We start from the raw sequence: 24,119 nt of genomic DNA, 5'->3' as shown, positions 1-24,119 counted from the left end.
GCCAGAGCCCAACCCCCCCTTCTGGCCCTGTCTCGGGCCAGGCTCTAGCTCTCCGTGCCCAGGGCCACTCAGTGTCCTCGGGGGAGGGCGTAGCTCTGTCTCCGTGTCCATGTCTGTCCTAGAAGGGGACTTGCCCCAGGCGCAGCTGCTGGGGAGAGCAAGGCCTGCCCTCACGCGCAGGGTTCTGTTCCACTGCACGGGGGCATGCCGGCTCCACACGGGCATTGCAAACGGCTCCCACTTTGGCCCAGCCAGCCAAGCCGTGTGCAGGACGCAGGCTGGCCCAACAGGCATCCTCCAGCCCAGCAGCAGTGCCTGAGAGCGGGAGGGCCGGCGAGGGCCTGTCCGCTGGTCACCCGCCTTCGCCAGGACCCCTAGGGCTCTGCGGGCAGCGCTGTGGCCCCTCCCTGGAGCAGAGACCTGCGTGTGAGCTGGGGCAATGGTTCCGGATGGGAGGCTGCCCAGGCACAGCCGAGCGCCACCAGGAAGCATGGAGCAGGGGGATGGGAGAAAGGGGCCCAACCACCTCCCCCCCTCTCCCCAGCACAGGCTCCTGCCCCTGCAGCCAGGAGCACTGGGGCAGCTCCCTCAGGCTGGGGGCTGAGCCAGCAGGGAGGTGCCTGGACGCCCAGGCCTGTTGCTCTCAACCAGCTGCTGGGAAAATGGGGCAGGCCATCCTGCTCAGGGGAGAACGGGGCTGGCTGGGAGGTGCGTGCCACTGTTGGGGCTGCCCCAGCCTCTCCCTCCCTCTGCCCTTTCAGGAGAGCAGAGGGGCTGCGGCTGGGACCCCGCTGGGCAGGGCGGCAAGGGAAAGACCAGCTTGTGCTTCCTGGAGGGCAGATGCGAATTTCCCTCTCGCTTCAAGTCAGGGGAAGAGCAGCAGCCGCCCCTCAGCCCCCTGGGCCTCTCCACCCCCACCCATGACTCCTGCACCCTCCCCGGCAGCCCTCTGCCCCGGGCCCTTCTGCTCTAGCTGCACCCACCCTCTGTGCTCGAGGTACCGTGGTGGCCACGAGACTCCAGCCAGCTCAGGCCTGCAGCAGGAGCCCAGGGAAGGCCAGACCCCTTCCCCTGCCTGGGAGAGGCACAAGGCCCCAGCACTCCAGCTTAGGCTGGAGGCAGACAGGGGCCACAGGCGCCTCGCTCCCGCCGGAGAGCAGCCAGATGGGCAGGGGTGATGAGGCGCACAGCCGGGCGTGGCGAGCGACTGACTGCAGGTGCCAGGGCCCGGCGGCAGGGACGGCACACACCGCACGAGGAGACTGGGGGACTTTTTATAAAAACACTCACTGCTGGGCAAGAACCAGAGGCCACGAGCAGAGCAGAGCAGAGCCGGCCCCGAGCCCAGCGAGGGGGATCGGCCACAAAACTCACACCAGGGCCCCGCTGCCCCTCCCCTCCCGCAGCGCCTGGCTCCTGCTGCCGATTCAGGGCTGCCCGAGGGCCTAGCACTGGGGAAAGCACAAGCCCCTCTGAGCTCCCCTCTGGAGAATGTGGGCCAGCTGCAGGAGGGCCCCTCCCCGCCCCTGCGGGTCACCGTTAGAGCTGGGGCAGGGGGCAAGGCCCAAGTCACCGTTAGAGCCGGGCGGGGGAGGGTGCGTCCCCCCCACACCCCAAGTCTGTTAGAACCGGGCGGGGGAGGGTACGCCCCCCCACACCCCAAGTCTCCATTCGAGCTGGGCGGGGGAGGGTGCGCCCCCCACACCCCAAGTCTCCGTTCGAGCCGGGCGGGGGAGGGTGCGCCCCCCCACACCCCAAGTCTCCATTCGAGTCGGGCGAGGGAGGGTGCGCCCCCCCACACCCCAAGTCTCCGTTCGAGCCGGGCGGGGGAGGGTGCGCCCCCCCACACCCCAAGTCTCCGTTCGAGCCGGGCGGGGGAGGGTGCGCCCCCCCACACCCCAAGTCTCTGTTCGAGCCGGGCGGGGGAGGGTGCGCCCCCCCACACCCCAAGTCTCTGTTCGAGCCGGGCGGGGGAGGGTGCGCCCCCCACACCCCAAGTCTCTGTTCGAGCCGGGCGGGGGAGGGTGCGCCCCCCACACCCCAAGTCTCTGTTCGAGCCGGGCGGGGGAGGGTGCGCCCCGCCCCAGGTCTCCGGGAAGGCTCAGCGACGCAGCGGCTGGTGTGGCTCGTGGGCTCAGGTCCCGCCCAGCCCCTCACACCACGGAGTCCCGGATTTCAGAGCCCAGCCGCACCCGGGGTCTCTGGCAGGCGGGGGAGACCTCCACGAAGCTCTCCCGGAGGCTGAGCGGCCTCTTCTCGGACCGGGAGAAGGCGGCGCTGGCGCCCGGGGGCTCGTGCAGGGGGGTGCCGAGGGCGCTGTCCGTCAGCGTCTGGTAGCCCTTGTGGTCGGGCGCCGTGCTGGCCAGGCTGCTGCCGTTCAGGGGCAGGCCCTCGGCGGGCAGCCCCGCCTTCCCGTGGATGCCGTGGGCACGCTCGCCCTGCCGGAGGAAGGCCTTCATGCCGGCCCGGTGCCGGCAGAGCACGAAGGAGGCCAGCAGCAGCAGCACGGCCCCGAGGAGCGCGCACATGGCCAGGAACTCGGGCCAGTAGCTCTTGGCGGCCAGGCGGGAGGCGCTGCCCGCAGCCGAGGTGCTGCGCGAGGTGCTGATGGTCTCCATGGCGGCCTGGCCCGGCAGGGGCCTGCCCACGGGCTCCAGGGGCGGGTGCTGCAGCAGGGGGAGCTCCTCCACCCCCACACAGTAGCCGGCCATCAGCTTGTGGAAGCCCTCCTCCAGCGACCAGCACTCGTAGGTGCCCCCGCGCTCCGGGCTCCCCACCAGGATGAGGGCTCCGTCGGGCAGCACCAGGTAGGAGGAGTTGATGGGGGTCCCGTTGTGCACCCACTGCCGCGAGGCCAGGTTGGACAGGAGCCGGCAGGGCAGGTGCCGGACCGCGTTGGGCGGGAGCCGGACCTGCTGGCACGGCGTTCCCTCTGCTGGGAGCAAGCCACGCGGCCCGTTAGAGCCGCAGCCACGGGGCCGAGCACCCGCGGGCACAGGGCTGCGGAGGGGGGAGCGGCTCTCCCCACCCCCGAAGCGGCCACGGCCGGCGGGGGCCACGGGGCTCTGCCTCCCCCAGCCAGAGCCGCAGCGTGGGCCCCCGGGCAGCCGCCAGTGCAAGCCAGACCCCCCCACCGAGAGCCAACTCCTGCACCCCAGGCCCTGGGTCCAAGCAGCAATCCTGAGCCGGCCCGGACACCCCCCTCACTGGCCCTGCCCCAGGCCCTGGGTCCAAGCAGCAATCCTCTGAGCCGGCCCGGACACCCCCCTCACTGGCCCTGCCCCAGGCCCTGGGTCCAAGCAGCAATCCTGAGCCGGCCCGGACACCCCCCTCACTGGCCCTGCCCCAGGCCCTGGGTCCAAGCAGCAATCCTCTGAGCAGGGCCCCCCCCTCCCCGGTCCTGCCCCAAGCCCTCCTTACCCTGGGGTTGGTGACGGCGGGGGATGGGCAGGGACACATTCCCTGCTTGGCAGAGCCTCTCCGTGTCAGCGTCTTCGATATCCTGGGCCCAGGCTCTGCGGGGAGACGGGCCATCAGCATGGCCTGCAGGGACGGGCAAGGGGCCCAACTGGGGGATGAAGGGGGCAGGCGAGAGGGGTGCGAGCTCCTGGTGTGGCAGAACCAAGACTGGCCAGGGCAGGGACAGGGGAGCCGAGGGGCGGTCGAGCAGTGCGGGGGCAGAGGGGCCGAGTCGGGGGGCAGGGGAGCTGAGTCGGGGGGCAGGGGAGCTGAGTCGGGGGGCAGCCGAGCAGTGCAGGGGCGGGGGAGCCGAGTCGGGGGGCTGGGGGTGGGGGAGCCGAGTCAGGGGGCAGCCGAGCGGTGCAGGGGCGGGGGAGCCGAGTCGGGGGGCAGGGGAGCTGAGTCGGGGGGCAGGGGAGCTGAGTCGGGGGGCAGGGGAGCTGAGTCGGGGGGCAGCCGAGCAGTGCAGGGGCGGGGGAGCCGAGTCGGGGGGGGGGTGGGGGAGCCGAGTCAGGGGGCAGCCGAGCGGTGCAGGGGCGGGGGAGCCGAGTCGGGGGGCAGGGGAGGGGAGCAGGGGCGGGGGAGCCGAGTCCGGGGGCAGCCGAGCGGTGCAGGGGCGGGGGAGCCGAGTCGGGGGGCAGCCGAGCAGTGCAGGGGCGGGGGAGCCGAGCCGGGGGTGGGGGAGCCGAGTCAGGGGGCAGCCGAGCGGTGCAGGGGCGGGGGAGCCGAGTCGGGGGGCAGCCGAGCGGTGCAGGGGCGGGGGAGCCGAGTCGGGGGCGGGGAGCCGAGTCGGGGGGCAGCCGAGCGGTGCAGGGGCGGGGGAGCCGAGTCGGGGGCGGGGGAGCGGTGCAGGGGCGGGGGAGCCGAGTCGGGGGGCAGCCGAGCAGTGCAGGGGCGGGAGAGCCGAGTCGGGGGCGGGGGAGCCGAGTCGGGGGGCAGCCGAGCAGTGCAGGGGCGGGAGAGCCGAGTCGGGGGCGGGGGAGCCGAGTCGGGGGGCAGCCGAGCAGTGCAGGGGCGGGGGAGCCGAGTCGGGGGCGGGGGAGCCGAGTCGGGGGCGGGGGAGCCGAGTCGGGGGCGGGGGAGCCGAGTCGGGGGCGGGGGAGCCGAGTCGGGGGGCAGCCGAGCAGTGCAGGGGCGGGGAGCCGAGTCGGGGGGCAGCCGAGCAGTGCAGGGGCGGGAGAGCCGAGTCGGGGGCGGGGGAGCCGAGTCGGGGGGCAGCCGAGCAGTGCAGGGGTGGGGGAGCCGAGTCGGGGGCGGGGGAGCCGAGTCGGGGGGCAGCCGAGCAGTGCAGGGGTGGGGGAGCCGAGTCAGGGGCGGGGGAGCCGAGTCGGGGGGCAGCCGAGCAGTGCAGGGGCGGGGGAGCCGAGTCGGGGGCGGGGGAGCCCAGCACTTACTGGGGCTGCGTGTGCAGGAGGCGCTGGGCGAGGCTGCGGCAGGCGTCCCCACTCCAGGCGCAGTAGGGGTCCCGAGCCAGGACACACTCCCCACAGCTCCGGTACAGGCTGCAGTTGGAGACGGGCACCTGGGCCACGGCCGAGTAGGAGGCAGCGTACAGCAGACCCTGGCAGGAGAGAGGGGTGAGCACCAGCCCCGCAGGGGGCGAGCAAGGACGCAGCAGCCAGGCCCCTTCCTGGAACCCCTGGCGCCCACGGCAGGCGGGGGGGCTGGGGAGCAGTGCCCCGCGGGGTGCCCGGGCAGCGGCTGTCGGGGCGGGCGGGCTGAGCCAAGCTGCTCGCTGGTTGGGCGGAAGCGGGGGAGGGTTGGCCCCCGTCCCTGAGGCTGGGCCCCGCCGGGTGCTGGGCTGCCCGGATGAGCCTGTCAGGCAAGGCACGCGGGCGCCGGCCATGCCAGGGGCCTTGGAGAAACGAGTCTGAGGGAGCCTTGGCCGCGGGGGGCCCCGGGCTGCAGAGAGGGGCCCAGCTCAGCCTGCTGGCTGCCTTGCCTGGCTGTGGTCCAGCAGCAGCTGGAGCACGGGCTGCCCGGCGCGGAAGAGGCGCAGCTCCTCGATGATGTGCACTTTCTGGCCGACGCTCACGGCCTTGTGCAGGCGCCCGTCGTCTGCAACACACACAGCGGGGCGCTGAGCAGAGCCGGGGCTGGCAACGCCGCCCGGGCCCCGCCCCTCGCCGGGGACCCACCTGTGCCCAGGAAGAGGACGGCGTAGGCGCGGCGCAGGCCCTGGACGCGCTGCACGCAGATCTGCCGGTAGCGCACGCGGCTCTGCAGCAGCAGCGGCTCGCTCCGCACGGCGCTGTCCATCAGGAAATGGTCCTTGACAAAATTCAGCACCCGGTCCGGCATCTGCAGGGAGGAGTTGATCCTCATGCGCCGCGCATGGCTGGTGATGCACTGGGGGGCGGACAAGGGGAGAGCTAGACACACGGACAGCACAGCCCTGCAGCTCCCGGACAGACCCGCGGCACAGCAGCGCCTGCTGGAGCAGCCGGGGGCGCTGGAGGCGGTTGGGCGGAGCAGGCAGGCTCGGGCCCTGCTGGGAGAGGGGCACGTACCGCTCCGGGCCGGGGCTCTGGCACAGGGCGGGTGTCCGTGTACCACTGCTGCGTCTCGCGGTTCACCTCCTTGTAGAGCCCGCCAAAGGCCTTCTGCACGTCCCGCATGGCGAAGGCGCACACTGCCGAGCTGCCCAGGCCCCCCTTGTTCCTGGCGCAAGAGCACGGGGGGATCAGCAGCTCTCACGGGGCCGGGACGACCCAGACACCCCGGCCTCTGCAGGCTGGGGACAACCCCCCGCGTACACGCACACACACACACACACACACACACACACACACGCACACACTCACGAGCGCGCGCACACACGCGCGCACACACACACACTCACGCGCACACACACACACACTCACGCGCGCACACACACACACTCACGCGCACACACACTCACGCGCGCGAGCACAGCACCTGCACCAGGCAAACCGCTGGGAGGGAACAGCGGGCAGCAGCCAGCACCCCAGCGGGACAAGTCCTGCGTCCCATTGCCTGCCCCCTGCCAGATCGGGGTCGGTGCCCAGGTTCTCGTCCCCTCCCCGCCCGCCGCCCGGCTCCGGCCCTGAGCCGCTCTCGCTGGAGCAGCCCCAGGGCCGCGGCCCCCGCCCACGCTCACCACTGGGAGGTGAAGACGCCGTAGAAGACCGTGTCGCTCCAGTGCTGCTCAGCCGGCGTGAGCACGAACACGTCCTGCAGCACGTTGAAGGGGAACCCGTCGTCGGGGCGCGAGCACAAGAGCTGGGCCTTGAGGAACGTGGTCCACCTCCGCTGGAGCACCCGCTCCCCCCCCAGGTCCCCCTGCCGCGGGGAGAGCGCGAGCGTCACCAGCCAGCTACGGGCAGCGGGGGCGCGACAAGCCCTGCAGCGAGCAGGGAAACGCACAACCTCCCCTCGCACACCTGTGCCTCCACGTGCGTCAGTCTGCACGTGTGACCACTCCCCTCCCCCGCCCCGCACGCACAGGCCACTGATCCTGCCAAGTGACCCCCCAGCACACAGGTGCTAAAGCTCCTCCCCCCACCACTCAACTGCTCCGCAGTGTGCACTAGGGGGCCGGGGTGGAGACACGTGGGGCAGAGCGGGGGTGGAGCACTTCTGGGAATGAGAAAGCCGCTGCCCTTACTGCCTGCCCCACCTCCGCTGGCCAACACGCACCTGCCCGGCCGCCGCCCCAACACAGCCAGGCCAGGCCCGCCCCTGCCCCGCCGCCGCCCGCCCCACAGCCAGGCCAGGCCCGCCCCTGCCCCGCCGCCGCCCCAACACAGCCAGGCCAGGCCCGCCCCTGCCCCGCCGCCGCCCGCCCCACAGCCAGGCCAGGCCCGCCCCTTCCCCGCCGCCGCCCCAACACAGCCAGGCCAGGCCCGGCCCTGTCCCGCCGCCGCCCCAACACAGCCAGGCCAGGCCCGCCCCTGCCCCGCCGCCGCCCGCCCCACAGCCAGGCCAGGCCCGCCCCTTCCCCGCCGCCGCCCCAACACAGCCAGGCCAGGCCCGCCCCTTCCCCGCCGCCGCCCCAACACAGCCAGGCCAGGCCCGCCCCTGCCCCGCCGCCGCCCGCCCCACAGCCAGGCCAGGCCCGCCCCTGCCCCGCCGCCGCCCCAACACAGCCAGGCCAGGCCCGCCCCTTCCCCGCCGCCGCCCCAACACAGCCAGGCCAGGCCCGCCCCTTCCCCGCCGCCGCCCCAACACAGCCAGGCCAGGCCCGGCCCTGTCCCGCCGCCGCCCGCCCCACAGCCAGGCCAGGCCCGCCCCTGCCCCAACACAGCCAGGCCAGGCCCGCCTCTGCCCCGCCGCCGCCCGCCCCACGGCCAGGCCAGGCCCGCCCCTGCCCCAACACAGCCAGGCCAGGCCCGCCCCTTCCCCGCCGCCGCCCCAACACAGCCAGGCCAGGCCCGGCCCTGGCCCTGCCCCTCCCGCCGCCCCTGCCCCCCAGCCAGGCCAGGCCCGGCCCTGTCCCGCCGCCGCCCGCCCCACAGCCAGGCCAGGCCCGCCCCTGCCCCAACACAGCCAGGCCAGGCCCGCCTCTGCCCCGCCGCCGCCCGCCCCACGGCCAGGCCAGGCCCGCCCCTGCCCCAACACAGCCAGGCCAGGCCCGCCCCTGCCCCGCCGCCGCCCGCCCCACGGCCAGGCCAGGCCCGCCCCTGCCCCGCCGCCGCCCCAACACAGCCAGGCCAGGCCCGCCCCTGCCCCGCCGCCGCCCCAACACAGCCAGGCCCGCCCCTGCCCCGCCGCCGCCGCCCCAACACAGCCAGGCCAGGCCCGCCCCTGCCCCACCGCCGCCCGCCCCACAGCCAGGCCAGGCCCGTCCCTGCCCCGCCGCCGCCCCACAGCCAGGCCAGGCCCGCCCCTGCCCCGCCGCCGCCCCAACACAGCCAGGCCAGGCCCGCCCCTGCCCCGCCGCCGCCCCAACACAGCCAGGCCAGGCCCGCCCCTGCCCCGCCGCCGCCCCACGGCCAGGCCAGGCCCGCCCCTGCCCCGCCGCCGCCCCAACACAGCCAGGCCAGGCCCGCCCCTGCCCCGCCGCCGTCCCAACACAGCCAGGCCAGGCCCGCCCCTGCCCCGCTGCCGCCCGCCCGCCCGCCCCACAGCCAGGCCAGGCCCACCCCTGCCCCAACACAGCCAGGCCAGGCCCCGCTGCCGCCTGCCCCATGGCCAGGCCTGGCCCTGCCCTGCCACAGCCCACCCCACAGCCAGGCCGGGCCCGCCCCTGCCCACCTTGCACACGCGGGCGATGCGCGACACGATGGTGTTCTCAAAGAAGTCGAACTCCCGGGCGGTCTCGCTGAAGAAGAAGTACACCTTGTCGTCGTCACCCTCGGCGCTGCCGGGCGGCAGGCTCTCCCGCAGATAGGCCGAGCCCACGAAGGCTGGGTCTGCACCCCGGAGACAGACCCTCAGTGCCAGCCCCCCGGAGCCTGGGCCCAAGACGCAGCCCCTCTGGGGGGAGCGCCAGGGCCCAGGAGTGCAACCCAGCTTGCCTGCGGGGTTCCTGGGAGCAGCGACAGGAAGGCAGCCCAGGGGAGAGGCAGAGTCTGAGCAAGACCAGCAGCCTGCCCCCTCCCCATCCCACCAGGCCTGGCTCACACCCCCTCGGCCCTGGGCTGCCCCGTGCCAGCCTGGGCTCCCGGCCCCGCCGCCCGCACCTTGCAGCCAGCTGAGGGAGTTCTCCGTCTTGAGGGAGATGCGGCTCTCCTGGCTCCGGTAGATGGTCGGCTCCTTGCCCTGGAAGTCGCTCACGGTCCCGGCATAGAGCTCACCGTCTGCCGGGGAGAGACCCGCTGGCCTGAGGGGGGACCGGCTCCGCCCTGCCCTGGGCCCACAGCACAGCCTCCTTCGGGCGCCCGCCCCGTGCCAGCTGGGCACCCGCGGGCCGGCGTCCCACAGGCCCTCCCACCAAAGGGGCGACGTGGCCAGGCCGGAGGGACCCGGCAGCGCTCAGCCTCCGCCAGGACACCCGTCCCTCGAGCCACCCGCAGCCCCCACCCCCGCCCCGGGCCCCTCCTTACCGACCAGGATGGCAGTGGACTGGTATTCGGGGTCGAAAGGGCAGCGACCTTTCCCGTCCTCCAGCAGCAGGTCCCGCGCCAGGCCCAAGTTCTGCACAGGCTGCAAAGGGGAGAGGATGCTGTGAGCGGGACGGGTCAGGCCGCGGGGGAGCCCGGGGCACGCAGGCGGCAGGGAGGAGCCCGGGGCAAGGCGGGCAGGGCGGGGCGGGGGAGCCCGGGGGAAGGCAGGCGGGGCGGGAAGGGGGAGCCCGGGGGAAGGGGGAGCCCGGGGGAAGGCAGGCGGGGCGGGAAGGGGGAGCCCGGGGGGAGGGGGAGCCCGGGGGAAGGCAGGCGGGGCGGGAAGGGGGAGCCCGGGGGGAGGGGGAGCCCGGGGGAAGGCAGGCGGGGCGGGAAGGGGGAGCCCGGGGGGAGGGGGAGCCCGGGGGAAGGCAGGCGGGGCGGGAAGGGGGAGCGGGGGGAGGGGGGCGGGAGGCAGGGGGAGGGGGAGCCCGGGGGGAGGGGGAGCCCGGGGGAAGGCAGGCGGGGCGGGGGAGCCCGGGGGAAGGGGGAGCCCGGGGGAAGGCAGGCGGGGCGGGGCGGGGGAGCCCGGGGCAAGGCAGGCGGGGGCAAGAGGGGAGGCAGGTCAGGCGTGTCCTGCCCTCTCTTGACACCTGTGGGTGTTTCACTCGCCAGGTCACTGATGTGCACCTGCCCCGTGACACCCCAGGCCCTGTGTCCCCGCTGGGGAGCTGGGGGAAGCGCGGGTTCGGCTCTGGGACCTCAGGCGCTGCCGGCCTGGGATGGGCACAGCACAGGGTCGTGAGCGCTGTGGGGAAGGAAGGCCGGGCGGCCGGGCGGCGGAGGGGGCGGCTGGCGCTCACGAGGTAGGTGCAGACGGGGCTGAAGGCGCCGGTCCCGCAGGCGTACAGGTGGCTGCTGTTGAACTGCAGCAGGATCTTGATGTAGTTGTGACAGTCCCTCTGCAAGGGAAGGCGAGAGGAACCTGCCCAGTCCGCCCGAGGCCCCTTTCCCCCCACCCCACAGCGCCCCCGGGCCAGCGCTGAGTGCAGGGAGAGCCCCCCACAAGCCCCCACTCCACCCCACAGCACCCCCGGGGGCCACGGGCCAGCGCTGAGTGCAGGGAGAGCCCCCCACAAGCCCCCACTCCACCCCACAGCGCCCCCGGGCCAGCGCTGAGTGCAGGGAGAGCCCCCCACAGGCCCCCACTCCACCCCACAGCGCCCCCGGGGGCCACGGGCCAGCGCTGAGTGCAGGGAGAGCCCCCCACAGGCCCCCACTCCACCCCACAGTGCCCCCGGGGGCCACGGGCCAGCGCTGAGTGCAGGGAGAGCCCCACACAAGCCCCCACTCCACCCCACAGCGCCCCCGGGGGCCACGGGCCAGCACTGAGTGCAGGGAGAGCCCCCCACAGGCCCCCACTCCACCCCACAGCGCCCCCGGGGGCCACGGGCCAGCACTGAGTGCAGGGAGAGCCCCCCACAGGCCCCCACTCCACCCCACAGCGCCCCCGGGGGCCACGGGCCAGCGCTGAGTGCAGGGAGAGCCCCCCACAAGCCCCCACTCCACCCCACAGCGCCCCCGGGGGCCACGGGCCAGCGCTGAGTGCAGGGAGAGCCCCCCACAGGCCCCCACTCCACCCCACAGCGCCCCCGGGGGCCACGGGCCAGCGCTGAGTGCAGGGAGAGCCCCCCACAGGCCCCCACTCCACCCCACCCCACCCCACAGTGCCCCCGGGCCAGCGCTGAGTGCAGGGAGAGCCCCCCACAAGCCCCCACTCCACCCCACCCCACCCCACAGTGCCCCCGGGCCAGCGCTGAGTGCAGGGAGAGCCCCCCACAGGCCCCCACTCCACCCCACCCCACCCCACAGCGCCCCCGGGCCAGCGCTGAGTGCAGGGAGAGCCCCCCACAGGCCCCCACTCCACCCCACCCCACCCCAGAGCCCCCAGCCCCCCCACAGGCCCCCACTCCACCCCACAGCGCCCCCGGGGGCCATGGGCCAGCGCTGAGTGCAGGGAGAGCCCCCCACAGGCCCCCACTCCACCCCACAGCGCCCCCGGGGGCCACGGGCCAGCGCTGAGTGCAGGGAGAGCCCCCCACAGGCCCCCACTCCACCCCACAGTGCCCCCGGGGGCCACGGGCCAGCGCTGAGTGCAGGGAGAGCCCCCCACAAGCCCCCACTCCACCCCACAGCGCCCCCGGGGGCCACGGGCCAGCGCTGAGTGCAGGGAGAGCCCCCCACAGGCCCCCACTCCACCCCACCCCACCCCACAGTGCCCCCGGGCCAGCGCTGAGTGCAGGGAGAGCCCCCCACAAGCCCCCACTCCACCCCACAGCGCCCCCGGGGGCCACGGGCCAGCGCTGAGTGCAGGGAGAGCCCCCCACAGGCCCCCACTCCACCCCACAGTGCCCCCGGGGGCCACAGGCCAGCGCTGAGTGCAGGGAGAGCCCCCCACAAGCCCCCACTCCACCCCACAGCGCCCCCGGGCCAGCGCTGAGTGCAGGGAGAGCCCCCCACAAGCCCCCACTCCACCCCACAGCGCCCCCGGGGGCCATGGGCCAGCGCTGAGTGCAGGGAGAGCCCCCCACAGGCCCCCACTCCACCCCACCCCACCCCACAGTGCCCCCGGGCCAGCGCTGAGTGCAGGGAGAGCCCCCCACAGGCCCCCACTCCACCCCACAGCGCCCCCGGGGGCCATGGGCCAGCGCTGAGTGCAGGGAGAGCCCCCCACAAGCCCCCACTCCACCCCACAGTGCCCCCGGGGGCCACGGGCCAGCGCTGAGTGCAGGGAGAGCCCCCCACAGGCCCCCACTCCACCCCACAGTGCCCCCGGGGGCCACGGGCCAGCGCTGAGTGCAGGGAGAGCCCCCCACAGGCCCCCACTCCACCCCACAGCGCCCCCGGGGGCCACGGGCCAGCGCTGAGTGCAGGGAGAGCCCCCCACAGGCCCCCACCCCATAGTGCCCCAAAGGGACCCCAGCAGCAGTACAGTGCCACGGGCTGGCTGCAGGCCCCTGTCCGACTTGGCCGGCTGGGCATGGGGCCGGGGCCTGCTTGGGGGCGTGCGCCATGCCCAGAGGCTCAGCCAGAGAGGTGGGGTCCACGCTGGCACTCACCTGGGGGTCCTTGCCCTTGAACGCGCATTGCTTCTTCCTCTCCTTGTCCGCGCTCCAGGGCAGCTGTGGAGAGGGGCTGGTTACCAGGAGCCCCAGCGCTTGGCACGGCCCCTCCCTGCTGACAGATGGGCCCCCGGCTCCTGTGGAGCATCCCGCTGCCTGGGGCCGAGTCTCAGTGCCCGCCAGGGACAGGTGGAGCCAGCCAGGCGTGGACAGGTGGAGGCTGGCACCCTGCCTCTGCAGCTCCCCCGCCCCGGCTCGCTGCCCTGTGTCTCCGGGGACATGCAGCCTCCGGAAACCCTGCGCCAGGCCCATCCCCGGCGCTTGGCACCTCAGCCCCCTGGCGCTGCCCCCGCCACGTAACTGGATACTACAGATCAGTCGCACCCATGGGGGGAGGGGTGTTTGCCCCAAAAGTCTGTCCCAAGGGGCCACGGGAGGGGTCCCAGCGCTTGGCACGGCCTGTTCTACTGGTTCTGCAGGTGCTAGTCGTGTAACGGGGGCGGTGTCGGTAAGGGGGGCGGTGTCGGTAAGGGGGGCGGTGTCGGTGTCGGTAACGGGGGCAGTGTCGGTGCAGTGTGCGTAACGGGGCAGTGTCGGTAACGGGGGCAGTGTCGGTGCAGTGTGCGTAACGGGGCAGTGTCGGTAACGGGGGCAGTGTCGGTGCAGTGTGCGTAACGGGGGCAGTGTCGGTAACGGGGGCAGTGTCGGTAACGGGGGCAGTGTCGGTGCAGTGTGCGTAACGGGGCAGTGTCGGTAACGGGGGCAGTGTCGGTGCAGTGTGCGTAACGGGGCAGTGTCGGTAACGGGGGCAGTGTCGGGGCAGTGTCGGTAACGGGGGCAGTGTCGGTAACGGGGGCAGTGTCGGTGTCGGTAACGGGGGCAGTGTCGGTGTCGGTAACGGGGGCAGTGTCGGTGCAGTGTGCGTAACGGGGCAGTGTCGGTGTCGGTAACGGGGGCAGTGTCGGTGCAGTGTGCGTAACGGGGCAGTGTCGGTGTCGGTAACGGGGGCAGTGTCGGTAACGGGGGCAGTGTCGGTGTCGGTAACGGGGGCAGTGTCGGTGTCGGTAACGGGGGCAGTGTCGGTGCAGTGTGCGTAACGGGGGCAGTGTCGGTAACGGGGGCAGTGTCGGTAACGGGGGCAGTGTCTGGGCAGTGTCGGTAACGGGGGCAGTGTCGGTGTCGGTAACGGGGGCAGTGTCGGTAACGGGGGCAGTGTCGGTGTCGGTAACGGGGGCGGTGTCGGTGTCGGTAACGGGGGAGGTGTCGGTAACGGGGGCGGTGTCGGGGCAGTGTCGGTAACAGGGGCAGTGTCGGTGTCGGTAACGGGGGCAGTTTCGGTAACGGGGCAGTGTCGGTAACGGGGCAGTGTCGGTGTCGGTAACGGGGCAGTGTCGGTGTCGGTAACGGGGCAGTGTCGGTAATGGGGGCAGTGTCGGTGTCAGTGTCGGTGTCGGTAACGGGGGCGGTGTCGGTAACGGGGGCAGTGTCGGGGCAGACTCGGTAACGGGGGCAGTGTCGGGGCAGAGTCGGTAACGGGGGCAGTGTCGGTGTCGGTAACGGGGGCAGAGTCGGTGTCGGTGTCGGTAACGGGGGCGGTGTCGGTGTCGGTAACGGGGCAGTGTCGGTGTCGGTAACGGGGGCAGTGTCGGTAACGGGGGCAGTGTCGGTGCAGTGTGCGTAACGGGGGCAGTGTCGGTAACGGGGGCAGTGTCGGTAACGGGGGCAGCGTCGGTGTCGGTAACAGGGGCAGCGTCGGTAACGGGGGCGGTGTCGGTAACGGGGGCGGTAACGGGGGCAGTGTCGGTAACGGGGGCAGTGTCGGTAACGGGGGCAGTGTCGGTGTCGGTAACGGGGACAGTGTCGGTAACGGGGGCAGTGTCGGTGCAGTGTGCGTAACGGGGGCAGTGTCGGTGTCGGTAACGGGGGAGGCGTCGGTGTCCGTAACGGGGGCGGCGTCGGTGTCGGTAACGGGGGCGGGGGCGGTGTCCGTAACGGGGGCGGGGGCGGCGTCGGTAACGGGGGCGGCGTCGGTAACGGGGGCGGCGTCGGTAACGGGGGCGGCGTCGGTAACGGGGGCAGTGTCTGTGTGTGGCTAGAAACACGGACTCTGTGCGGAGGCTGGAAAAGTCTCTGTGGCTGAGCAAAGGGCAAGGAAAGCTCAGCCGGTGACTATGCTAATTAGCGAGGAGACAAGGACTCTCTAGGTGCCAATATGCACCTCAGGCACGTGACTGATACCTAGGGGCTACCAGCAGGGGACTCAGGGAGAGGCCGCTGGCCAGGTGACCTGCTGCAGCCAAGCAGCTGCCAGAGGGGGCATACAAGTGCCATGTGGGACCCTCCATCTTGTCTTCAGTTTAGCTCCTGATCCCAGATGCAGACTTGCAGGGAACCCCGAGCCGGGAAGAACCGTGGACCCCTCCGGACATAGGATGTAACCAGAGACTTTTAAGCCAGCAGTTTAACATCTCTGCTGAGAGCCTGCGTCGAGAACTGGGGGATTCGATGCATGTAACGTATTCTCCTTAACCTCACTCTCAGGCTTTGCTTTCTTTCAGTGATAAACCTTGAGATGTTAGATGCTAAAGGATCGGCCCAGCGTGACCTTGTGGGTGAGATCCAGAGTGTAAATTGACCTGGGTTCTGTGGCTGGTTCTTGGGACTGGAAGAACCCGTTCGGGGTAGGTGAGATGGGTCCTATAACCCCTCACCTGTGGGCAGGCCCAGGGCTCTTTGGGGCACAGGGAGAGCTGGGGTGTTGCTCATGAGGCTTCTGGCCGGATTGGCAGCTGAAGCGCTCGGTGTGGCCTGTTGGAAGGTCTCCAGTGGGGCTGTACGGAGCCCCGAGTCTGAGCAATTCACCCTGAGCGGAGCCCTCAGCGGTGCCCAGACCTGGCCCGGCCTGTCACCCCCCACCCAGAGGCCACCTCACTGCTGGCTGCCCTGCCCTGCCCGGCACGGGGCTCCCGTGGGAGGCGGGCGACTCACGCGCTGGTGCTGGGGGCCGCGCTGGAAGTGGCTGGTGTTGAGGGCGAAGAGGAGCTCGCGCGCCCCCACGTACAAAGCGCCCCCGTCCGGGCTCAGCAGCAGGGCCGTGTAGTTGGTGACTCCGTCCTCCTCAAACCGCCACACGGGTCTCTCGGTGGAGCCTGGGGAGCCAGCAAGACGCCCGTCAGCGCGCCCGGGGCTCCCGGCTTGGGCCTGCTCCCCAGCCATGGCCCCAGGGAGCCCCCAGCGTCCCAGAACCCACCGTCCGCTGCTCCCCAGCCATGGCCCCAGGGAGCCCCCAGCGTCCCAGAACCCACCGCCCGCTGCTCCCCAGCCACGGCCCCAGGGAGCCCCCAGCGTCCCAGAACCCACCGTCCGCTGCTCCCCAGCCACGGCCCCAGGGAGCCCCCAGCGTCCCAGAACCCACCGTCCGCTGCTCCCCAGCCACGGCCCCAGGGAGCCCCCAGCGTCCCAGAACCCACCGTCCGCTGCTCCCCAGCCACGGCCCCAGGGAGCCCCCAGCGTCCCAGAACCCACCGCCCGCTGCTCCCCAGCCACGGCCCCAGGGAGCCCCCAGCGTCCCAGAACCCACCGCCCGCTGCTCCCCAGCCACGGCCCCAGGGAGCCCCCAGCGTCCCAGAACCCACCGCCCGCTGCTCCCCAGCCACGGCCCCAGGGAGCCCCCAGCGTCCCAGAACCCACCGTCCGCTGCTCCCCAGCCACGGCCCCAGGGAGCCCCCAGCGTCCCAGAACCCACCGCCCGCTGCTCCCCAGCCACGGCCCCAGGGAGCCCCCAGCGTCCCAGAACCCACCGTCCGCTGCTCCCCAGCCACGGCCCCAGGGAGCCCCCAGCGTCCCAGAACCCACCGCCCGCTGCTCCCCAGCCACGGCCCCAAGGAGCCCCCAGCGTCCCAGAACCCACCGTCCGCTGCTCCCCAGCCACGGCCCCAGGGAGCCCCCAGCGTCCCAGAACCCACCGCCCGCTGCTCCCCAGCCACGGCCCCAGGGAGCCCCCAGCGTCCCAGAACCCACCGCCCGCTGCTCCCCAGCCACGGCCCCAGGGAGCCCCCAGCGTCCCAGAACCCACCGCCCGCTGCTCCCCAGCAAGGAAGTGTTGGTGCTCATGAAATCCAGGCTCAGCTCAGCCTTGACGGCCCCCTCGGCCCCCTCACAGCCCAGCCCCACCGGCGCCCTCGGCCCCCTCACAGCCCAGCCCCGCCGGTGCCCTCGGGCCCCTCACAGCCCAGCCCCGCCGGCCCCCTCGGCCCCCTCACAGCCCAGCCCCGCCGGCCCCCTCACAGCCCAGCCCCGCCGGCCCCCTCGGCCCCCTCACAGCCCAGCCCAGCCGGCCCCCTCAGCCTCCTCACAGCCCAGCCCCGCCGGCCCCCTCACAGCCCAGCCCAGCCCCGCCGGCCCCCTCACAGCCCAGCCCCGCCGGCCCCCTCACAGCCCAGCCCCGCCGGCCCCCTCACAGCCCAGCCCCGCCGGCCCCCTCACAGCCCCCTCACAGCCCAGCCCTGCCGGCCCCTTCAGCCCCCTCACAGCCCAGCCCCGCCGGCCCCCTCACAGCCCAGCCCCGCCGGCCCCCTCACAGCCCAGCCCCGCCGGCCCCCTCACAGCCCAGCCCCGCCGGCCCCTTCAGCCCCCTCACAGCCCAGCCCCGCCAGCCCCCTCGGCCCCCTCACAGCCCAGCCCCGCCGGCCCCCTCACAGCCCCTCATGGCCAAGCCCTGCACACTCCAGCCCTGCCCTGCTGGTTCCCCTCACCTCTGCCCCACAACCCTGCCCCCCCAGCTCTGCCTGCGCTCCTCCCCATACAGGCTGGGGTCCAAGCTAGGGATGTTAAATCTCGGCTAACTGAATAGTCGATTAAGCTCACAAATTCTTTTCGGGTAATCGACCCAGTCTGGAATCCCCGGGCAGCCCGTCTGGCGAGGGGGTGGAGGGGGGGTCTGAGCCCCTGGACCCAGCCTGAGCCGTAACTGGCCGGGCTGCTGGCCAGCCTGCTACACATTTATGGCAGGGGGTGGGGGAAACGCCTGTCGTCCGTAGCACCGACCTAGGCGCTTTGGCTGGTTAATGGGCTAATTGACCACCCTGTCACACCCCTAGTCCGAACCTGCCCGGCCCCAGGGGAGCCGACCTGGAGAGCCTCCCGCTGGAGCTACAGGGCTGAAAGCGGGGCTGGCCATGCCCGGGGGCGACGGGTCGTGTCCGTTTGCCCAGGGGCCGAGAGCGGGGCATGGACTGGCAGGACAGCAGGGTCAGTGGCGGGGCGCCGGGCCGGCTCAGCCTCTCTGCTGCGAGCTCCGAGCTGCCCCAGCATATCCCGGCACAAGCCTGATTTGCTGCCCCCGCACATGGGGGGACGAGGGGGCCTGGCGGGGAGGGAGCAGGCAGCTGGGAGTGCTGCTCTGAGGCTGCCAGGCCACCTTCCCCACATCTCCCTCCGCCAGCACCACCCGGCGCACCGCCCTGAGGCCCCACAGGCCCCATGGGACCAGGCAGCCACGTCGCTGGGCACCCCAGTGCCACCGGGCAGCCCCTGGCCTCCAGCACCTCCCTCCACCGCCGCGGGGCAGCCCCTGGCCTCCAGCACCTCCCTCCACCGCCACGGGGCAGCCCCTGGCCTCCAGCACCTCCCTCCACCGCCCCTCCCCGACGGGGCAGCCCCTGGCCTCCAGCACCTCCCTCCACCGCCACGGGGCAGCCCCCAGTTCCCAGCTCCCCACCGCCACAGGGCCCGACACTGACCCCGGGCCAAACCTGGGGAGCCTCCGCCCAGGGCCTGCAGCACAAAACGCTCGTCAGACCAACTCCCTGCCTCAGACACCCCCAAAACAGCCCCGCCCCGGGCACACCCTGGACACTTGGTCCCTCCTGCCAGGGACGGGCTGAGCAATCCGGCATGCTGCCAGCTGAGTGCCAGGGCAGACCCGGTGCCCCACAGAGCCCCCAGCGTCAGGGGAGGGGCCGCTCCGGGGCCCCGCGGAGCCCCAGCGTCGGGGGAGGGGCTGCTCCGGGGCCCCGCGGAGCCCCAGCATCGGGGGAGGGGCTGCTCCGGGGCCCCGCGGAGCCCCAGCATCGGGGGAGGGGCCGCTCCGGGGCCCCGTGGAGCCCCACAGAGCCCAAGGGCCGGGGCAGGGTGATCTCTGGCCCCGCGGAGCCCCAGCGTCGGGGGAGGGGCCGCTCCGGGGCCCCGCGGAGCCCCACAGAGCCCAAGGGCCGGGGCAGGGTGATCTCTGGCCCCGCGGAGCCCTAGCTCAGGCTCTCAGGGGGAGTATTTCAATCGGCCCTACAGGCGGAGCAGCAGCCGCCTGTCTGGACAGGCCAGTCAGCGCAGAGAGGAGACACCACCCGCCAGGCCACAGCGCCCGGACTCCCTGGGCACAAAGCGGGCGGGCTGCAGGGTGACTTGGGAGCCGCCCCTCGGAGCCAGGCTCCGCTCGTGGGAGCCCTGCCCGGTGCCCGGCGCCCCCAACACGCCCAGGCGGCACTGCCAGGGGACAGGCTGAGCGAGGTTCTTGCTCCCCCGCGTTGGGCAGGGGCCCAGGCGCAGCCCATGGCCGTGACACGCTCACCCCGGCACCGGGCGAGAACTCACGCTGGCAAAGGCGGCTCCGCCCGAGAGCACCTGGCCTGGCCAGAACCAGAACCAGAACCCCGCCTGCCTCCCGCCTGCCCTACGGTGCCCACGGCCCCGGCTTGCGCAGGGTCCGGCCTGTGCAGTGACGGGCCGGGCGGTGCCGGAGAGAGGGCTGGTCCGGCCCGGAACACCCTGGCAGGGCTGGCCCAGGTGTCTTGGTCCCACAGGAAGTTCTTGGCCTGGGCCTGCCCGCCAGGGGGGCAGCGAGGGCTGACTCACTGCAAGCAGCTGAGGTTACCTGCCTGGCTGGGCTTGCCTCCGGAAGCGCTTCCTCTCCCCTGCCCGGGCTGTGACGCAGGCCCAGCCTCCCGCCTCCCCGCTCTGCAGCCGGGCAGGGCCCCCTCCAGCTCCTGCGTGTGCCCATCCCAGGCCCCGCTCTATCTGCAGGCAGGGCTGGGCGAGCGACGGCTGCCTGCCCCGCTCCCCACGGGGGACACCGCGTGCCGCGAGCAGACAGAGCAGGAGGCCTGGGTCCCATCGCTCTGCTGCTGCCTCCCAGCCTCTGTGCCTGGCACCCCTGCCCCGGGGCTAGGACCCCCCAGGGAGCTAGGTGCCACCCCCTGGCCAGCCTGCCGCTGGGGCTCCCCCAGGGCTAGGACCCCCCAGGGAGCAGTGCCACCCCCCAGCCAGCAGCTAGGGCCCCCCCTTCCCTGAGGCTAGGACCCCCCAGGGAGCGGTGTCGGCCCCCAAGCTCCCTGTCGCTAGGGCCCCGCCTGCCCCAGCACAATGAGCTGCGAGCGCTGTGGAGCCAAGCCCGCGGCAGGGCCAGCAGCCACTGGGAACAGGCTCACCCAGCTGGCAGCGACTGGGCCCCCCTCCCACACACACAGCTGGCCAGCCCTGCCCACAGCCAGGCTGCCTTGGGCTGTGCTTGCCCCACGAGCAGCTGCTGCCTGCCCGCCCCCGGCAGGGCATGCCCTGCTAGCAGGAGCCCCAATGCCCACTCAGGGACCAGGGCACCGAGCCCCAGCCCAGCCCCATGGGGTCCTGCTTCGGCTGCCTCCCTCCACAGCAGCTGCCAGGCTTCCGGGACGTCCCGCCGGGGCCCTAGGCCAGGAGAACCAAGCAGCCCCCAGCAGGGCCAGGGCGGGCGCTCGGGGTAGCCCAGTCCCAGCCGTGTTGGAGCCTGGCCGGCAGCAAACGGGAGGCTGCGTGGTGCCAACGGGCGTGTTGGGACAGGACCGGCCGCTTCCAGGCAAACCGGCTGGAGGTGACTGAGCACGGCACGCCCTGGCTCACCCCGCCCCGCAGGCCTGCCACACCCACAGGGGCAGAGAGGGGGCCCATGGACCCGGGTGGGCCCGCGGCAGGGCGGAGCTGTCAGGATGGGGCACACGGAGCCTGTCCCGCCCAGGGCATCTGGGCTCCCGCGCACTACGCCTGCCCCGGGCACCGAGCCCCCGGAAGCATGTGGCCAGGGCGCCCAGCGGGAATCTGCAGGGAACACCCCTCTCTCGCCCCTTCCCGGGCAGGGTGGGGGCCCCAGGGCCGGCTGCAGCGGAGCACAAGGAAGATCCGCAGCGGCAGGTTGGGGCCTTACTGGGCCCAGGGACAGGCTGCAGACTGGTCCCAAGGGGCAACCGGAGCCATCCCCTGTGTCCGCCTGGCACCCTCCCCACAGCGGGGCCCAGCCCCCCCCAGTCGGTAACTGGGTGGGGGAGACTGAGGGGCCAGTCCCGGTCCCTGGGCAAACCCTGCGCCCTGCTCCGACCGTGCCCAGCAGCTGAGCTCTGCCAGGGCCTCGCACAGAGGGCAGGCTGCCAGGGGCCAGACACACAGGAGGAACAGAGCCGTGGGGGAGGGGGACAGAGCCTCACCCCGGGAGAGGCAGGGATCCCTGTGCAGCACCCTGGCAAGGAGCCTCGGCTCCCAGCAACAAAGGCGGGCAGGACTCCGCCAAGCGGCACCTCCCCCTTCCCCCTCAGAGCCGCTGCCCTCTCCCCCACCAGCACCTCCCCTCCCAGGACATGCTGCAGCCCCGCCTTCCCCAGCCTGGCCTCTGGGCAGCCCCCATGCTGGGCACGGTGCCTGCTGGCTGGGCAGCCTGGCCCGGGCACAGCTCTGCCTCCTGGCTCTTTCACCACCCCCAGCCTGGCCCTGCTGTCCAGGCCAGCACACACCAGGAGCCTGCGCTGGCTGCCTCCGCCGTGGGGCCGGGAGCCTCTGGCAGACGTGCTCTGGCTTGCGGGGCTAGGCGGGGCGCGGGCGTTCTGCAGCCTCAGCACCTAGCCAGGAGTCACGAGGCGTTTCGACACCGGCAGAACGTAGGCTGCAGGTTGCAGAAGCCAGCACCTGGCCCCGGGACGCCGGCAAGCGCCACCCACCTCCCGCCCTCGGGAGCAGGGCCAGACTCGCCCGGAGTCTCCCCAGCCAGGCAGGGAAGCTGAGCCACTCGCTGTCCCTGGGGTGCCCGCCACAGGGAGCTCAGCGCCGGGCAAAGGCACTTCCTTCCCGGGCTCAGCAGCCAGCACCAGGCGGCTCACGCCGTGGCCCCAGCCCGCCACCCGCAGCCCAAGGCCCCACCGCAGTCCCTGCCGGCTGCTTCGCTCGCACCCTCCAGCTCCGGCCTCACGCAGCCACAGCGCCCCTGCCCGGCCCCTTGCACACGGCTGACCAAGCCCAGCCACCTCCTTCCTCCCTCTGGGCCCAGCCAGAGCAGCAGGCACCTCCCCCCCGGGCAGCCCCACATCCCAGATGCTGCCCAGCCCCCGGGGAGCCGGAGGGTCGCAGCGCCCCGAGGACGGCCATCCCGCAGCAGCGCTTGCTCCCACACGGAGCCCGTGGCCAGGTCCGTCTCCAGCGCACGGCTTTCCTGCAGCCCCAGGAATCAGCCACCAGCAGGACACCTAGGCTGAGACCCTGCAACTCCCCCCACCTCACTGGAGACGGGGCCGGACGGCGTGCACAGGCCCTAGCCAATAACCCCATCCCAGGGGCCAGCCGAGGGGCCTGGAAGCCATGCCCATGGCTGGGGGTGACGGCAGGACGCTTTGCATGCTGCCACCAGGCAGGGGCACGGCCCTTTGCAGGTGCCCACTCCCGGCAGGGCAACAGCCCCAAGGGGCAGCGAGGACAGTCCCAGAAGCAGAGCCAGTCCAATCCCTCTGCCAGCCAGGCCGAGGCTGGGCCGGCTCAGTACCTCCCACAGCATGGGGGTCACCTCTCTGCTCTGCCCCTTGCCACCGCCAGCAGAATTCCACACAACTCCCCACGTCTCCAGCCCAGGGCTCTGGGCCACACGGTGCAGTCAAGGGGGCTTGGGGCCAGAGACCCGGCCCGCTGCCACGCCTCTCCCCCCCGGAGTGCCCGCTCCTGCCTCAGCCACAGGCCGGCCGCAAGTCCCATCGGCTGCCCCGAGCCACCCTGCCCGTGCAGCCAGCAGCCCCCAGCATGGAAGGGAGCAGGGCCTGCTTCCCCAGGCTCACACCCCACCCAGGAGCCTGGCGTCTGTCCCTGCTGCAAGCTTTGGGGGGCCCCTGCCCCCCAGCACTGGGGAGAAGCTTCCCTGGCAAGAGGTCTGCCAAGTGCCTGCAGGCGGGGTCCGGGGAGGGGCGGGCATGCTGCACTTGGAGAGCCCCCCGGCTGAGACCTGGGGGGCAGGGGCAGGGGAGGCTGCGGATCCCACGTGCACGGCGTGTAACACACCTCGCACCAGCCAGGGATGCCAAACAGCGGGGACCTGAATAGTCGAGTAACCGCACCAGGTCTTACCGGTTACTCGACTGGCCTATCGTCCCCGGGGGCGGGGCCCGCAGCCAGTGCCCCCCACTCCCGCTCCGCACTGCTGCAGCCCAGTGCCAGGGGACCTGGTCTGCGAGGGGGCCGTTTAAACACCAGCCCCCCTCGCGGGCCCTGATCCAGAGGCAGCAGCGGGAGTGGAAGGGGCTCCCCAGGGTGGGGGCCGAGCTCCGGGACCCGGTGCCTGCGCGCCCGGCTCCTAACACGCTTGAAATGCAGAGCCGGGGGGTAGGTCCCGGACCCGGGCGAGCTGGGCCCGAGCCAGGCCGCTGGCCACCGCTAGAAGCGAGCCGGCGGGGGCGGGGGCCGGTTCGCCTGTGCACTGACCTAGGAGCCTTCGGGACAGGGGAGCCGCCTGCTCCCGCATCCCTAGCGCCAGCGACCTCCGCCCCGGCCAGCTGCTCCCCTCGCCCCGCCGAGGCACCCGGCGTCCCCCGCAGCCCCCGGGCCTCCCCCCCCCCCCCGGGCCCCGCAGCTCCCGGGCCCCGCAGCCCCCGGGCTTCCCCCCCGCTCCCGGGCCCCGCAGCCCCCGGGTTCCCCCCCCCCCCTCCCGGGCCCCGCAGCCCCCGGGCTCCCCCCCCCTCCCGGGCCCCGCAGCCCCCGGGTTCCCCCCCCCCTCCCGGGCCCCGCAGCCCCCGGGCTCCCCCCCCCCTCCCGGGCCCCGCAGCCCCCGGGCTTCCCCCCCTCCCGGGCCCCGCAGCCCCCGGGCTTCCCCCCCGCTCCCGGGCCCCGCAGCCCCCGGGCTTCCCCCCCGCTCCCGGGCCCCGCAGCCCCCGGGCTTCCCCCCGCTCCCGGGCCCCGCAGCCCCCGGGCCCCGCAGCGCCCGGCCGGCACTCACCGTAGTGCAGGCTGACCCCGGCACCGTCTCCTGGGAGGCCGAGAGCAGCAGCAGGGCGCAGAGCGCCGGGGCCAGCGAGGCGAGCCGGGCCGCGAGCCCCATGGCCGGCCCGGGCCGCGCCGCGCTGCAAAACGTTCCGCCCGCACCCCGCGTGCGGGGCCCCCGCGGCAGCCGGACCTGGGGTCGGAGAGAGCGCGGAGAGTGGGCGGAGCCTGCCCCGCAAGCCCCGCCCCCGCCTGCACCACGGCCCGCCCCCCGCAAGCCCCGCCCCGCGGCCAGCCCAATAGCCAGAGCAAGGCGGAGCCGGCCCGTGACCTGCCCCGC

At 73.5% G+C, this 24,119-nt stretch overlaps 1 protein-coding gene across 1 annotated transcript; it reads right to left on the bottom strand.

The window, feature by feature from the left end:
• Window positions 1-1,260: 1,260 nt before the first annotated feature.
• On the bottom strand, window positions 1,261-24,014 carry SEMA4B (semaphorin 4B). The gene is given in 15 exon segments (XM_089782106.1): window positions 1,261-2,932; window positions 3,421-3,515; window positions 4,854-5,020; window positions 5,402-5,517; window positions 5,598-5,808; window positions 5,970-6,120; window positions 6,581-6,762; window positions 8,677-8,834; window positions 9,105-9,221; window positions 9,468-9,567; window positions 10,328-10,426; window positions 12,584-12,646; window positions 15,575-15,735; window positions 23,796-23,813; window positions 23,816-24,014. Coding segments are annotated over 15 exon segments (2,499 nt in total). The 5' UTR covers window positions 23,898-24,014; the 3' UTR covers window positions 1,261-2,153.
• Between the last annotated feature and the right edge of the window lie 105 nt (window positions 24,015-24,119).

Source organism: Pelodiscus sinensis, chromosome 14 (assembly GCF_052426305.1).
Source record: "Pelodiscus sinensis isolate ZL-2025 chromosome 14, ASM5242630v1, whole genome shotgun sequence".
In the NCBI taxonomy this organism is placed as follows: domain Eukaryota; kingdom Metazoa; phylum Chordata; order Testudines; family Trionychidae; genus Pelodiscus; species Pelodiscus sinensis.
This window is presented reverse-complemented; position numbering and strand designations above follow the sequence as displayed.